Here is a 16,502-nt window from a genome sequence, read left to right as displayed (position 1 = left end):
GATATTTTTGAAATTATTATATAAAAACAAATTAAGCCTACGACATCTATAGAATATCAAAATTGATTTATTTAAAATTAATTATCTATTTCCAATCACATTGTATTCTCCCAACTTAATCTACACCACCTCGACTAACTTCATTTTTGGCACAGTGCTGCCGCCCGTTGTTTGCAACAGATAAACGATCACACTTGGAATGATATTAACATACGCAATGTACAGTACATAAGGAACTGCCGGACTGCTGCTGTCCTGAAAAGGCAATTTAAACCATATTCCACGCCTTGTCGCATCACGTAAATGATGCGTGCTAAATGCAACGAAAGTCATTGCAATCAACATACGCAATTGATTGCTAGCGCGCTTCATAAGGATAAATAAGATAAATATTACTACACATATAGCTGAATTGTGAAGAAATGGTCTTCGGTCGAGATTGGTAGCATCCTAAAAATGAATGAAAGTTACTTGGCGGTTTTTTTTTAAATATAAGCAATCATAAAAGCGCTCTCTACCTGCAGTCTGAATGACTTTGCTTCTATAAAATGATCTAAATCAATGCATGATGAAATAATCGTTGCCACGAAAAGCAGCCAGCAGTACTCGTGTCGCGTAAGTTGATGTTTGAAGTTGAAAAGGACCAGCTCTGCGACTATGCACCCGATAAAGGCGTGCGTGGCATTGTCAATGCAGGCTCGCAGAAGAGCCGGCTTCTGCGCGGATTCACCCAGTTTATCACCGATCACACAAACACAACACAAGATTACATGCTTTAGCACTAATAGCAGGTTCCAATTCATTTGAAAGGAAAGTTTACGAATTAAATTGTTCAGCGATTCGAAGAAATGAAGAAATGTGATTAAAGGAACGAAGGATGATTCAATATTGCTGCTATGTTTACAAACAAACGAGCCGCGTACAGTGAGTTTCGCAACGGACAAGGATTGACATTTCAGTGGTGCTGTTAATTATTAAAATCGGAATGTTTCGACTAGTTTATTGTTTTTTTTTTAATTATCTGTTAATTAAAAATTGATTCATATATATTGGAAGGGATATCAACCGAAAAACAATAAGTTGTTTTCATTTCCTCCAAAACATCCGTCACATCCCTTCAGAAACGTTTGATAGTCTGTTAAATAGCACAATGGGAATTGAAAACAAGATTGGTTATAATAATTTAAAAACACTGTTTATTCAATAAGTGATGCACGTTCCGGTGCGAACCAGCTAGGATAATTTCGTTTCTCGGAATGGAACGATCGGTACTAGGTTCAAAATTTAGAACCGGGTTATGTTGGGTCGTATTCTTCAGAACGATCAAAGTGTAATTGGAAAAGAATAAATGAGCGAAACGATCGGAATGATCAGCACGAAAGTTACCATTGCTTGGTACACATTATAAGGCCCATTAAATCGAAATGAGAGACAAAAATGAAAAATGTCTTACAGCATTCGGATTCAAATTGCAAAAAACAAAAAACAACATAAAGCATAATAAAAACGTCACGAAATAATATGTTTCGTACGACGCCAGTCCAGCTTTCCATTATGATAAACAATACCATAATAAGTTATAGTCTTGTTTTCATTTAACAGATCACTTATGTAGCTTTACTATTTGTGCCCTGTTGTTCAATCATTCATTAGGGTAATAAACCCTACAAATACGAGATTTTAGGAGGAGATAGAGCCTCTCATGAGTTTTTATTATTGCACTGACCTCCGGACGTGATCGTTCTTAGATTACCACTTCCAACAGAAATATTTAAAAACCAATTCATACAAACAATCGAGACTCTGTTGCAACAATACATTACACCCTAAGCGATCAGCTGATTGCACGTGCTATTTCTTCATTTTGACTCAATTTTTAAACGAAGTGAAAAAAACATCCCCTTCATTCATACGCAGCCACGTTTACACAGCCGTTGGTCGCTTTAATCTGATCCGGTCAGTTTAACAAAAAAAAAAAAAAAAAAAAAAAGGGAGAAAGAAAAACATCTCAAACTGCTTTTCCTTTACTTTGCACATGCCGCGCGCATCTCATCGGCAACCAAAAATAAACACGCTGCAATCGTGTCTCAAGCCGATGACGAACTAAAAATAGTTTCAAACGGTCAGGGAGGCAATAAACCCTTTTCTCCCTGGCATCTTCACTGCTGCCCTTGCACGAACACACACACACACACTCTCACTCTTTCTCTCTCTTTATCTCCCTTTTCTGCAGATTGCCAACCATTTCAAAACTTCTTTCCTCGCCACGATGGATTAGTCCACTCCGAATCCGGACCTGTTTGAGTCGAATGGACGATCTTCAGTTTGCTCAATGATCTACGACCGCTCCGCACACATACACCAACCAACCGGCGTACCGTTTCTGCCCGATCACAAGAGACACGGTGGTCAGTTTGCCATGAAGCAGTAGTTGGTACAGTCACCCGATCGGTTGCTCGGGTAGAATCCCTCGAGCTCCATCGCCAGTAGCAGATCGTGGCCATGGATCGTCAACCTTGAGAGAGAGAGAGAGAGAGAGAGAGAGAGAGAGAGAGAGAGAGAGAGAGAGAGAGAGGAGAGAGAGAGAGGGAGAGAGAGAGAGAGAGAGAGAGGAAATTTGTTCATCGTTCAATCGGAAAGACATTTGTTTACGACGACACTAGCTCCTAGCGGGATGTCGAAGAGGAGAGTTGCACTGAAAGAAGCAGAGCTGCTGGACGACATGTTTCCGTACTTTGCTGTTCTAAACAGTATCATTTGGTTGTTCCGTTCTCCACGATCTAATGATCTATACCCTTGAATTGCCCGCCGGGGGAAACAAATATAAACGTAATCTGTTCGCCTGCATGGAGCGGAATAAAAGTTGGGGGAGGAGCGTCTCATTTACGGTCTGTTGAAAGCTTAGATGAACCATTTGGTAAAAAAGATGGCATGGTTTGAGGAGGAACAGAGGATTTTTTTTTTTTCAAATTTCATAGAAGGCAAAATAGCAACGCTAAGCTGAGAAAGAATCTGAGAGGGTAGTGTAATTAATTATTTATGAATGCCATGTGTGCCATTTTACTGCGTTTGGAAAGAAGACGCCTTGTGGGAGGAAATTATTCATCTGCCGACCATAAGATATGTAGCAAAAAGAATGCGAACAGTGGATTGGAGATTGGAGGAGTTTGTGATTTACGTTTTGGTATTTTCTAATCGAAGATAAAACTTGTATTCAATGAAAAATGTACATATGTGCCAATATTGCATATTTTACGCATTGGGTTTAAAGATGTTTTTTTAGAATACCTTTCGTTAACGTTACGTTTATATCTCATAGATATAAACACTATAAAATTGATGTTAATGATCTGCGTACATGGACCAATTCCCAACAAAATAAACAACACCTGAACAGTTTATCAAGCTTAACATTCTATTACAGTGCTTAAACACAATGACAACCAACAAACCGATATCCGATGGATCTTTACGAAAATTGAAAGGCACGAATGTTACAGAAGAAGAATCTATAAACGTGAGGAATCTAAGAACTAGCAATAAAATTGGCATGTTAATCAATTCTGAATGTGTTGCAAGCCAATTAGATATAAAGGCATCAGACAAAAAGTAATGGATTATCAAAAGGAAGGATGTCGCCAGGGATGATAGGCAGGTGACACATTAACGGTCCTGCCCACGTTTACGGTTGGCTTTGAGTAAAGCCGAACAGAATCTCCAATATTGTGAAGTCTCGGATTTTTTTTCGATTGTTGTATGACTTCGGTTCAATGTCGTGAATTTTGGACAGGCCGAGAACGTTAACATGTCACCTGCCATATTGTTCATACGTTTCTTCATATATGACACTACAATTAAATTGAGGTCTAAGGGTGTTGCACAAATTGAGTAAAACATGGATCATCCAGAAATAACGTACCACCAAAAATGATAATGTGACACCCACTTCTTATGTAACGAAATGTTACGCTGGATGCAACTCACTTTTTCGTTGAAACTCCTTGAACGCGGAGGGCGTTCGGGGGCAAACTTTTTTCTATTTCATATGTTTGATTAACAAAAAGAACTATCATGACAGGGCTTTTTTGATAACACATTTTGTTACGCAATTAATTGATAGTCCCTTAGTTCGCTTTGTCACAGTTGACGGACACGCATTCTCTTCCCATGAGGACATGTGTACACTTGTCAATGCTTATAACCGGACAACATGTTTCAAACCACGTATGAATTTGAATAATTCGTAGAATCGATTATCTTGCTTTAGGGTAGAATTCGAATTAGTTCTAGCTAGTTAAATCAGTAAACCTAGTTCATAGGTGGTTTAATTTGACCAACTAATACTGTTGAGACAAAAAATAAGATTAGTTGAATTGCTCATTTGCACGTACGACTAATGATGATTAATAAGAATGCACTTGAAACATATTGCGTTCATCTTACAACTTATTACACAATGTTTTATTTTATCACATGTATTACCGAACAAAAAAGGTAGGAAAGAAACATCATTTAAAAGATTCTCTCCTTCAGAGCGTAGCAGAACTTTTAGAAACGCAAAAGTGTTAGCAATTCAAAGTCGCTGTAAAAAATGAATAAAAAATGCACCTGCAATAATTCACACTAACGCAGCGCTGTAGATTATGCTTACATCTTAATTAAGCGACTAAACAAATCGATGACATGCGTGTCCTTTCTGGTATACCGTCGGTTTGGCAGCGAATGCTAGGAAGTGTTTAAAAAGGCTGCACTGAAAGTGAACCAAACCGTTGCACTTTCATTGATCCTGCCAATCGTGTCGCTTTTGTTGGCGCCGATCAAGACTAAGATCGATCAATTTCCGTGGCGACAACGAACGCCTGCTTGTCTTCTGCTCAAAAGTCGCCAACAAAGCACACATACACACACTAAACATCTTTTGGCAATGCGCGCATCTAGTCTGCTTTGCTTTTCGCTTTCGTGCTCTTTCTTCCGTGCAGGACCGCCCAAGGCGCCACTTTTGTTTTCCGATACATGCAAAAGTGATGTTACTATGCAAAGAGCGAGAGAGCGAGTTTTTTTTTATTTCGTTGTTGATCGACCACGATCGACATTCCGACCGACGCGCTGACCGACATTGGCGCGTTGTGGGTAATGATGGCGAAAAGACAAATTTGTTTCCCTGCTTATTCTTGTCACCTCAATAATGCGATCGTATTGCCGTTTGTCTGGCCTGAGCTATGTGTGTGTGAGCTATCGTGTGGAGGGGTTTGGTTATTTGTTTTTGTGTGTCTGTTTTTATATGACAAAAAAACCATTCAGACACACAAACCGAAAGGACACCGGCAACCGTTCGGTGACGCTGCCATTTTGTCACGAGCTTCGTCACCTCCGCGGCGGTTAGAATACATCAACATCCACTCCCCTTTTCCCCTGTCCCCTGTGAGTTGCATTGCTGTCACTGTTACTGAAAAGCCTCAAGTACAAACACTAACGCCCGTTTGCATCTCCCACCGTCTGCCACCGTCGTCTGCTTTTGTCAGAGATGTTGAGCGGCGGCGTAAAAAATAGCGGCATTTTGAATGTGTCAACCACGTTCATGTTTAAACGGCGGGTCCGTTCTTCTGCCCGTTCTGCACGCTTTCCTTCTCACCCTCTGTGCGGGGTGCTGTCGACATCTGTCTGCCAGCACGCGAACTGATTAGCGGTAGGAAAAAGGGCTTTTTTCGCGCGAAAAACCCCACGGTACCGTGACCATCAAACACTTCAAACGGTTCTGCACCGTGCCGGGGAGTAGGGACGAATGGATGGTTCAATAGCAAACCACCCGTCACCCATTGGAACATGCGGGTTGCGATCACGAAGGAAGTTGGAGGGGGGGGGGGGGGGGGTACTGCTGCTGCTGCTGCTGCTGGTCGGTGCAATTGTACCATCCCTCGGGTTGAACTTTTCGGCCAGCAATTGCGCGGTTTCGGGAGCACCCGTTCGGCAGGATGCGTTCACTATTGTTCGCCGTGTCGCGGGAGTCGTACCGTGATCGTGACGCTAGTGTTCGTGCTACTTTCTGAGCAAGATCGTACTCTTGATCGTTGATCGGACGGGATTAACGGCTAAGGAAAGTCGGTAGCAAAAGTGTTCGTGCGTGTGTATCGGGTGCTGCCGAGATTTGTGTTTTTCGTTTGCTTTGGTGAACTTTGCACGAGCAAAGTGCAAAACATTATCATTCAGTACGGCGCAGCCAGGAAGCAGCAGAGAACCTGATGAAGTAATATGTTGTGTTGTGTGATGGCGTAGCGCTGCTTGCCATTTTTGCGACTTTATGCATTGGACTTTTTTTTTCGAATCAAATGGCTGCTTTAGCAATAACGCTTAATTAATGCCTATTCTTGAGCTTTTGTGTGACAAGATATGAGCTTGTGTGTGATTATGTAGAAGATAACCTAAAAGCACATGATAACTTGTATATTGCCTGCAAATGGCTGCAATTAGACTTATTTTGGGGGTTGAATACAAATGCTTTTTAACCGTGCTGCTCTGCTGGGTATATTTTAATGATAAATAATAATTATCCACAAATTGAAAAAAGCTACTGAATACTTTTGAGATCTTTTCTTATAAAACAGGATTATAATTAAAGCTTTTTCAAACCTGTACAGATTACGATATAAAGTATACGATTATACTTTATTATCAAAATCAACCTACATCTAGCCTAACTTAACCTAACCTCACTCAAACCTAACCACTAATATTATAATCAAAACAAAACCAAACAACCCACATTTAAAATCAAAATTCTACGAAACAACACTCATAAAAGCACTCTACATTTGCAGTACACAAAATAACAAGTGAAGCAAGAAAATATAGAGAGGATGTTAATAAATATGGGATGTAATGAAAAGTGTTTTTCCCCGATTGAATTGTGCTAATCTGGTTTTTTGTCTTAATTGAAACTGTGGTCACCGAGAATCCTGGCTAACCTCGGTGTTAATCCGCTGTTCAATCCGACGATGTTTGCTGACCGGCTGGCCGGTTTGAAGACCGGCTGGCCTGATTAGACGATGGCATGGATAAGTTGGATGACCAGCTGGGTAGTTAGGATAGCGAACTGAGTTACGAGAGCACATGAAATTTGAATGCGGATTGCTCAGTTTTTACAATTGGCGTCCGGAAGGATAGATCGTATGGATCCGGCGTCTGATCTTGATCGTATGGAAAAATGCACGAAACGAAAATGCAACCCTGGTGAAGTGCCTTTGAAAATTTTCTAATCTAGTGCATCCCTCAATACTAGAAGGACTCCATACAATACTAGCATGTTTCAAAACTGGACGAACTAGACTGCAGAAAAGAGTTCTTAAACAGCAAAGATCTCTAAACTCAGATGAAAACCTGCGCATGAATTCCAGGGGTTTATATGCTTTGGTTATTATATCCTACAACCGTTGCTTGAAGTTTAACCCCAAGGTCACGAATAGACGTAACACGAGACATTGAGAAGCTTCTACTCAAAATAATGTGGACAATGAAAGTGAGATGGAACTGAAAATAATAATGAAAATAATGGTAAATTTATCGGGACAAAGGCACATCAAATTTGCAGAACACCATTCGACGAAGGAGTTTAAGTATAGTTTAAGTCTTTCACTATCAGTAGACGAAGAAACAGAGGAAATAAAATGATGTCATCCATATATAGAAGATGGCCATCTGGAGGTAAAACATTATAAATATCATTGATCAAAAGGGCAAACAATAACGGACTCAGCACGCTACCTTGGGAAACACCCGAAGTGCAAGCATACCTCATAGAAAGATGAGAGTTGAGTTTTACTAAAAAAACAATCTTTTTAGATAAGAACTAGGCTGAGTTATATTTATGACAGAACTACATTTATAAACAACACATGGATAAATACAAAGCTCAAATGCCTTAGAAGTGGTAATAATAGGCGTCTTGTATTCTGTGGCCGAAAATTCTACAGATCGTGGTCTATGGATCGTCTAGGATCGTGGTAGCACCCTTATGGAATCTTTGAGCCAATATGTGGTCAAAGTATTCAAAGGAAGCGATGTGAAGATCACTTCACAACAGTGAGGTCACAAACTGGGTCATTATGGCGACATTCATAACCGTACAACCAGACATTCGGTAGAATGGCGACGTACCGTGAAATGTGAAACCAAAATTGATGATCATTCAATCATATTCGATGAGAATTCCGCACAAAAACTATCCGTTTCACGGGAAATATTTTTACGCCATGTGTGGATGACAGCCATGTTGATTTTAGCCTTTTTTACATTTCACGGCGTGAAATTGTCTCGCTATGTCTAGTTGCCCGGTAAGGTGCATTGGATTTGGAGTTTGCAATATTTTTTTAAATCAAGGGAGACGGCGTTAAGTTTTCCTACAATATATTGCTTGTAAAATATTTAAATGTTAGTATTAGTCATCTTACCAAGATTTTTACCCAAGTTTTACCTTATTTATTTACTTATTTAATTTTTAATTATTTATCTATTTTATTAGTTGTTGTGCATTGTTACTTTCAACTTGAAAAATGTCGCAATTTAAACTACTCGAATAAATACATTTTAAAGGCATAAGTTTTCAAACGAGCAAGCAAATGTGTTCAATTTAATGAAAATAACAATACATATCTAAATGTTGTATGCACAACTCAGTAAAGCATATAAAATTAAATCCTGTAACGAATAAGATAAAAAAACAATCCTCTTGCATGAGTCACTAAACTGTTGACTATCCTGGGATGAAAAATGTGCGAGAAAATTCTCCTCCAGCTTCCTCCTATCCGTTCATGATCCGCCGATAGTGGTTGTCACCTTGCAGTGTTTGGATTTTCTTGCCGACTGTCAACATTTGTTATTCTTGTTTTGAACCAGCGCACGCGGACGGAAATTACCGTTTACCGGTTAAACGATGAAGTGACCGTCACCTTTTGACGAATTTTTGTAGCAACGACATTAAAACAAACATTCATAAAAAACTGAACAACCCAGCACGCATACACAGAGCATGATGGTTTGGGGAGCATTTAAATTAGACCAAATGCAAAACAGTATACCTATTGGGTTTTTGTGTATTATCAGAAAAACAATTCTAAAAAAGAACTATGCATTTGAATTATGTATTTTAAACAATATGTAAGCAACAAATAAATTTAACCAAACAAAATATTGATCTTGAATGGGACTTCAAATGTCAAGGCATTAAATTAAATTTAATGCAGAAACAAGGATTGATGGGAAAATATTTCAAAACACAATAAATTCTGCAACATTAAGAGTGTTAAGCTTTTTAATTTTTTTTAGAAAATTAGATACGTTAGTTCGACTTCAAATTTCCTTTACAGACATAATTCAAATGGTTTAAAGTAAATTTTTCGCTTCAGTTTACTGTTGCCTGCTGTCTTTTTGTGCGACAGTAAGTTGTCGCCCAGTAACGATCCCGAACGCGCACGCACACAACCTGGCGGAGGGCATGCTAATTTCACTCAATCTTCCACACGCACACAACCACCTGCATACTCAAACGCACATTTACACACGATCCCACCTGTACATCGAGAACGCCGAATTTGAGTGACAAACGTGCCGCCGATGCCATGCCTGGCGGGCCCCAACAAACGCAAAAAAGCGCTCTTTGAAGGAAGCGTAAACCAAAACCTATCGTGCGCTCAATTTTTTGTGGGCTATTCTTAGAAGGTCAGCAAAAACGCATGGGCAAAAAGGGCAGCGAAAGCAGGAAACGGGGAAACAGGTTAGGAGGGCCTCGGACCATCGCCACGAGGCATACAGCAGATTACGTACTACACGCCGGAAAGGCACCGTTCAGCAGTGAGTTGGTATGCGTGCCGTCCCAGCATCCCACGGGAAAAGCCCCCGCCCCTGCGTTAAAAACCCCCGGTCAAAGGGAAATCCGGCTCCGCATCCCGCATGAACTTTTGACCCTCGGAAAACGGGGATATTGGTAAAATCGGGCGCGTTCAGTGTACCGACGAGCGATACGCAAATCAGTCGCAACCGCTGTTTGTTTGTTCCGCCACAGCCGTGATTCGGTGCGTAAACCGCGTGTCACAAGCCGTGTGCCATATAAATATATTTTTTTCACGTTTCTGTGCCAATGCGATCACTGTGCGATCACGAACTCAAGCGGTGAATGATGTGGAGGCGATCGACGACACTGTGCGACATCGGGTTTAGTGTTTGTGTGTGTGTGTAACACAGCATTCAAGGCGAAAGATAACCTCGTGGTAAAAGTCGAAAAATAAATCCCAACCGACCAACCCAGGTGGATTAAAGCGCGCCATCACCGATCGCGCAAGGGAGCGTTTCTGCTTCGGGGTGGGGTGAAATTTCACGTACGATTCGTGTTGCACTGTGACTAGCTAAACGGTCGAGCGGTGAGGAAAGATTCCTATGCGTGTGTAGCAGGCGCTAAGGGTAAGGAAAACCGTTGCCGCTCAAAGCGTCACGTTGAAGGCTCGCTAAGGGTAGCTGCGCCAGGCGGGACAGTACTACGGAAAGCCTTGAATCGTACGGTGGTCGGTTGTTCCCTCTGCGCGATTGACAACGAAACAGCATAATTTGTGCAGGTGTGTGTGTGTGTGTGCGCATGTTTGGGGTGATCAGTTCTGTATCATTGCCAGTTTGAAAAGCAGTTTTTCTCTAGGCCGTGTGTTTACGATCGAATGGGACGGCTGTTTTGAATGGAATAGAGTTTAGAGCGTGTCTACCCGGTTGGGAAGGTGTCGACGCCGTTAACGGGATGAACGGATGCAGACCGCGTGCGCATACTAATTAGTTTGATGTGACAGTTGTTTTTTTATGCAAGTTTAGACGACAGTTTAACGGCCAGCCAGGTGTTTGCGTGGCAGCAGAGTGATCGAGTGATATCAAGAGAGTAAGAAACAAAAACTGAATAAAGCGAAGAAAATAACCCAAAGCTGAATTAGTTGTGCAAAGTTAGACTTTGAAGTCTATTATTCTTGATGTTAACAACCGCCTGACAAAGTGAAGCAAAGTGCATTGGTGCGTTAATGCGAGCGAACGGGACGAGCGTGCTGCTGCTACTGCATTGCTTTCTGTCTTAACATCCCGCGATCAGTACCCACCCGCATTGCTACACATTCGATTTCGAATGAGTGGATTCTACAGCCAAATTAAGGTAGAGTTGTTATAGCCAATGGTGTTTCGTGAAGGATTTTGTTGTTGTTATTTGTTTTCATTTTTACTATAACATTAAAGTGAACAGCACAGCACACGCTGAGTGTCTCTCGGGGGACTCCGATCGATCTTGTACTGTCTGAGCAGCCGGTCTGAGTTGCCGTGCCTGCTGCCGCGTTACGGCTAGTCTCCATTTCTACACCCCCCACTGATTCTGTCACGGATCGGTCTTATTGATGAGATTTATAATTTTGCCCTTTTGGCTAATGCCGAACAGCTGCACACCTGGCAGTTTAATAATGTGGCTGTGTGAGTGTTTGTGTGCTTGTCTGCGATGTGAGATGAGTGGAATTTTCATGCTCCGTTTCGTCATCAGAGGCCAGCGAGGAGGGAAGCTTTAGAATTTGCATAACGATAGCAGATCGTAAAGAGGATTGCTTTTAATGTATTGATTATTTTGAAACATTGTTTTCTCCACGCGTAATTAGAGAAGGATTTATACCCCGTTGAACCAATGCGCAAATGTTGGCCGATTTAATCACATGATTCATCCCTACACTGTTTCATCCCCGGTTACCTCGTAACCTGATAGCAGGTTTTATTGATCAAAACCCAACGGGAAGTCAACAAAGAAAGGAATTTGTGTCGCATCACGAGGAATTGTTTCTCTGCTGCGCGCTGCGAAACAAAACACAGCAAGAGTGTACAGAGAGGACGGAAAAAAGGAACGGAACTTGAGAAGCGTAAAAAGAAGAAAGAGAAAAAATAACATTGCAGCATGTGTAAAGGTTGCCACTAAATCTGAAAGGGAAGCTGGTATACACAACAAGCAGCCGTTCGTTTGTTCGCGAGCTCGCGATCAGCTGTAAACAATAACAACCTGACGCGACGTGCAGCGGGAGGGCAGAAAGCGCGCTCGGTGGGGCCGCAAAACGGTAGCTAACGAGGGCTAAAGTTATCCGCGACCTACTATTATTAGCAGCATAGTTTACTCCTTTGCATCCCGCCAACGCTCTCGCTCTCGCACTCTCAATCCGGTACGTTAGTGTGCGATTAGTTTAAGTATATGCGCGGCACAACGGCAAGCAGTCGGCTGTCGAGGTTGTGCCAACCCGTGTGCCAGTCAAGATGTGCGCCTTTGAGCTTCACTTCCTCGAACTTGATCGGCTTCGGGGTTTTTGTGTGCCGCCGTCGCCGCCGCGTCCTGCAGCTGGCGCAACGGGTTGATGCATCGATGAGAGTGCGCGGTTGCAGCATTTGCCACCATGTTGCGGTTTCCTAAGAGCGCGCTGCAAAAATAAACTATCGTCAGCTGTGGAGGGTTTGACCACCGGTTTCGCTGCAAATGAGGAGTGTAGCGATTTTTCGGATGCCTTAGGATTAGTGGGTAGTTGACTTTTTTACACCGTTATTTACATAGACTATGCTTATTATTTTTAAAGATACAAATCAGGACTTAATACCAGTTAAAATATGTCACTCATTATTTCACAAAAAAAGTATAAATCATAAAATTATTGAAATAGAAACGGCTAGTTGGCCTGGGTAATTCTTACAAAAAATAAAAACAAATAATTGAAATTTTTTTTTCCTGGTTAAATATAAAAACTTAAAACTGGTTAAATATTGAAACTTCTTGAAATAATGGAACAATTAATGCCTACTATTACAAGTACTACCTACAGAAAATATATCAGAGATCCGCGTATTTATGGAATGATGATAATTATGGAATTCTTTGCTCGAGAAGTACTTTGTGTTGCTGGTAATACTAAAAATAAAATAAACATCCATAAAAGACGTAACGTTCATAAAAAGTGCAGCTAAATTCCAGTGCCGCAATGTGTTGCATGAGATGTAACAAGGTGTAGGTGTAGTGGACTTTTTTTCTGGACTTCTCATATATTTGAATTAAGCTTTGTTAACGTATGTATAACGATTGAGTTATGTGCAACTTTTTCTCATAATTCAGAAAACCTGGAATTATTTTATTGCTTTATATTTAATTACATATTTTTTTAAAATTAAAATATATTTAAAACAGACAGCTTAGATAAAATAGAATCACTTATTTGTGAACATTGGGAACAGCTCCACGTTATTTTGCTTTAATGTATATTTTAGCCGATGTTCATTATGTGTGTAAAATAATTGTTATATAAATAACAATATAAAAAAGATCAAAAGTCCAACTGGTCCTAATTTTATTTTGTACCTTTCATGGTGAATATTCCAGCATGATAAAAAAATATCCCTTTAATTTATTAACGATATGAGCATGTCCGGTGTAAAACATGTTGTTTAAATATTCTGAAAAAATCCATACAAATCTTAATCGGTAAGGTAATTTCGCCATTATTACAAACACTGGATTATAAACCTTGTAATCGTAGATGACTTATAAATAATTTGCATGATACATTATGGCTTTTTAATATTCATAAGTATTTTGTTGTTGATGATGAACCATCAAATGTACACTTATTAACTTAACAACATGATGAACCAAGTTTATTATTAAAACTGTTTGACATCATTGTTTTGTTTCCGTATTTATTAATATCTATAACCAAACAACAAATATTATGTTCACCACTGTATTATGCTTTAAAACAACTGCTTGAATCTCTACACAGTAACAAGTGACAGCACTGTCCTGTTCCTTCGTTCGTTTCGTTTTCATTTCGGACCGGTGAGGCATCACACCGCTGATCGCTTCTACTCTCCACCTGCCTCCCTCATGGGGGTGGACACCTTGGCTCCCCGACTTTGCGACCCTTTCTTCTTTGCGCTTCAACGGTTCTGCTATTTTTGGGGCGCGAGGGCTACACAGTGAGGACCAAAACCACACAATCTTGTGAATTGTGAGGTGCCGGTACATCGCGCTCATCGGCCAACTGTACTGTAACGCTTCGCTACGATACCGTGTCAGCCTGCTCGTTCCACTTGCCCCGCCTCACCACGAACCCCTTTTGCAACGAGAACGATCTTCGAGGCAAGCAGCATCGTTATGAATCTGTTTTCCATTCGATCCGAATAGTTCGACCGGGCAACGGGTACGCTTCGCGTGCGGGTTGGGGATGCGACGACGAATGCAACCGAATGCACCGCACTGTGTCGAATGGGCGGTGGCGTGGGCTGGGCCCCGTGTCACAAACCAGTGTCATCTTTCGCGCGGGCTTGATCGGGCGATCGTACGCCTTGTGTGATCGCGCTTCTGATTGCTATTTGTTTTGTTTGCCCTTTCGTCCATCGTGGCTTGCCAATAATACCTCCCGAGACGAGTATAATTGGTTTGCGATCGTTCCCACGGCAAAAAAGTGTTCTGTACCTTCCTGTATCATTAATTATCTCGGGAATTCATCCTTTTCAGAAGCAGTGATTTTGAGCGCGTTGTGTTTTGTTTTCTCGATTTCGATTTTTCGCGAAGTGTTAATTAGCGAATCGGTAGTGAATTAGGTGCTCCACTTTCTGTCCCATTCTTACCCGTGCTTGTAGCCCGCTTGAAATCATGAGTGATTTTAGTGAGATAGAAGACGCAGCAAAGGTGAGCGTAGCACCGTTGGGCGGTCATATTTTACTGTGATTCAACAAATAATGTACCGTGGTTTGAGTTATTTTTATCAACTTATGCACACACGATGGAATGTGAAAATGAAACGCTTTACCCACACGGCAAGGGAAGAAGCTGATCGTTGAAAATGCGTGTTTTAATCGCTGAAGGGATGTTAAGTTGTTTAAAATTGGCAAGAAACTGAATTTGATTAGCATTCAAATCAAGACAATGGACATGCATCAGCGATAGCAGATAGCGCTGATGCCATAAAAGTTAAATCACCCACCGGGCAATCATTCGAACGGTTAAAGTTCGTACGTTTTCACAACGAGCTTCTTTGCGATTAAATTTACCACTCTCGTTTTGCTTATCTTCTACGAAGCGAACGCCAAATGCGTCCCTAAACTCTTCGTACAAGCGGCAAAGGCAACACCCATCATCAATGGTGCAATTATGTTCTGCCGGCAGCAATCACGTGCCCTCGACGCTCGAATCGTTCGGCGAACGTGGCAACGACTTTTGCTCAAGTCTTCTTTCCGGGAACAGTCTTCGTTCTCCAACTTCCCTTCCGTCACCGTTTTTCGCAATGCTCGTTTTTTATTGCTTCAACAACCAGGGAAGGGTTCGATTTTTCGTTGCACGATAAAAGCTAGTAAACCGGCCACAGAAAAGTTGATGCAGAGAAAAAAATGCCAAGATGCAGACGCGAGTGCGCTGCTTCGGGGCAGCAGAATTCATTCTGCTGTTGTAAAAATGAATTTCAAATGCAATTTCAAATGCAGACAAATGCGCCACCCTTTTATGGGGTAGGCTTAGGGGAGAGGTTGATTTCGCTACCAGCAGAAGCAGGCTGGAAGCCGCAACAGGAAGGTTAATTGCATAAGTACGCTAAGTTCAAGGAAGCCGTAAATAACCTCCCCCTTTCCACCTTCAACCTCATTCTGTTGGTTTCACCAACATTTTACCACTTATCTTGCTTTCACTCTCGCTCGCTGCCGGGGCGGAAAACACCGGAAACAAACCAGAAATGGCAATGGCCGCCGTATGAATCATGAGCGGCACCAGGCGTCTCCATCGCTTTTTTACCCCCTGTGAATCTGTTGTCATCACCACCGATGGTGCACAACAAACCGCAACAGCCCGGCCAAGCCAGTGCAGTAAACTTTGTAAACTAATTACCGTGCGCTGCTTTTCTTCACTTTCCGGCCACACACATATATCGCAATCATGTCAGTTAAGAATGAAATACGATTAAGCGAGCGTGCCGTGGCGTCACTTCGCTCGTGGCTGAATTGCATTAAAATCGGTGCGGTAATTGAACGAAACTGGTCTCCAGATCTAAAAGAGAAGTGTTTACGCTCCAAAACTGAAACATTTTCAAAGGGAAGCAAACGAAGCATGAAAAAGCGAAAGAGTAAAAGATTGTACTGCTCGAACAGGAGTTTTATATTACAACAATGCTGCGTTATTTTTTGTCGCGCTATTGCTTCGCTCTGCAAAAGCAACCGTTAACTATGAACTACATTTTAACTTGTATATCGTATTCTTGTGTTCCTCCACTTGCACAGATGCTGGGAGCTGCACTGATAGGACGGCGCAAAGTAAGTAGTCAACGTGCTTCTTCTCAAGGAGTCATCACCTTAAACCCAACTACAATGTAGTTGAAGGATGGATTTACTTCGCTTCCCTTGCTGCTACCTTGCAACTGATTTCTTCTATTATTTTTTTTCTTTCTCTCTCTCTCTCTCTCTCTCTCTCTCATACACACAAATTC

At 41.5% G+C, this 16,502-nt stretch overlaps 2 protein-coding genes across 10 annotated transcripts in view; one reads left to right on the top strand and one right to left on the bottom strand.

Annotated features, from left to right (window-relative positions):
* Window positions 1–29: 29 nt before the first annotated feature.
* LOC121593980 (transmembrane protein 267) lies at window positions 30–1,034 on the bottom strand. Its single transcript, XM_041916812.1, has 2 exons — window positions 519–1,034; window positions 30–450 (listed from the first exon to the last, which is right to left on the bottom strand). The coding sequence occupies exons 1-2, from the start codon at window positions 801–803 to the stop codon at window positions 121–123; spliced, it is 615 nt and encodes a 204-aa protein (XP_041772746.1). The 5' UTR covers window positions 804–1,034; the 3' UTR covers window positions 30–120.
* A 4,975-nt stretch (window positions 1,035–6,009) lies between these two features.
* Window positions 6,010–16,502, top strand: part of LOC121593977 (calcium-binding protein E63-1) — an 80,103-nt gene continuing 69,610 nt past the window's right edge. The window contains exons 1-3 of one of the 9 annotated variants that reach the window (XM_041916805.1): window positions 10,463–10,601; window positions 10,846–11,173; window positions 16,297–16,329. In XM_041916805.1, coding sequence (XP_041772739.1) covers window positions 11,147–11,173; window positions 16,297–16,329 — 60 coding nt within the window. In that variant the 5' untranslated portion in view covers window positions 10,463–10,601; window positions 10,846–11,146. The other 8 variants (XM_041916804.1, XM_041916802.1, XM_041916800.1 and 5 more) reach the window with 8 other exon arrangements.

Source organism: Anopheles merus, chromosome 2L (genome assembly GCF_017562075.2).
Source record: "Anopheles merus strain MAF chromosome 2L, AmerM5.1, whole genome shotgun sequence".
NCBI classification, from domain to species: domain Eukaryota; kingdom Metazoa; phylum Arthropoda; class Insecta; order Diptera; family Culicidae; genus Anopheles; species Anopheles merus.
Note: the sequence above shows the minus strand (reverse complement) of the source record. Positions and strands in the feature narration are given on the sequence as shown.

What these genes read in the sequence shown, in the direction of transcription:
- LOC121593980 (XM_041916812.1), bottom strand. Translation starts at nt 803, where the DNA reads ATGAATTGGAACCTGCTATTAGTGCTAAAGCATGTAATCTTGTGTTGT. An exon ending in CAAAGTCATTCAGACTGCAG is followed by an intron (nt 451 to 518) that starts GTAGAGAGCGCT and finishes ATTCATTTTTAG; the next exon opens with GATGCTACCAATCTCGACCG.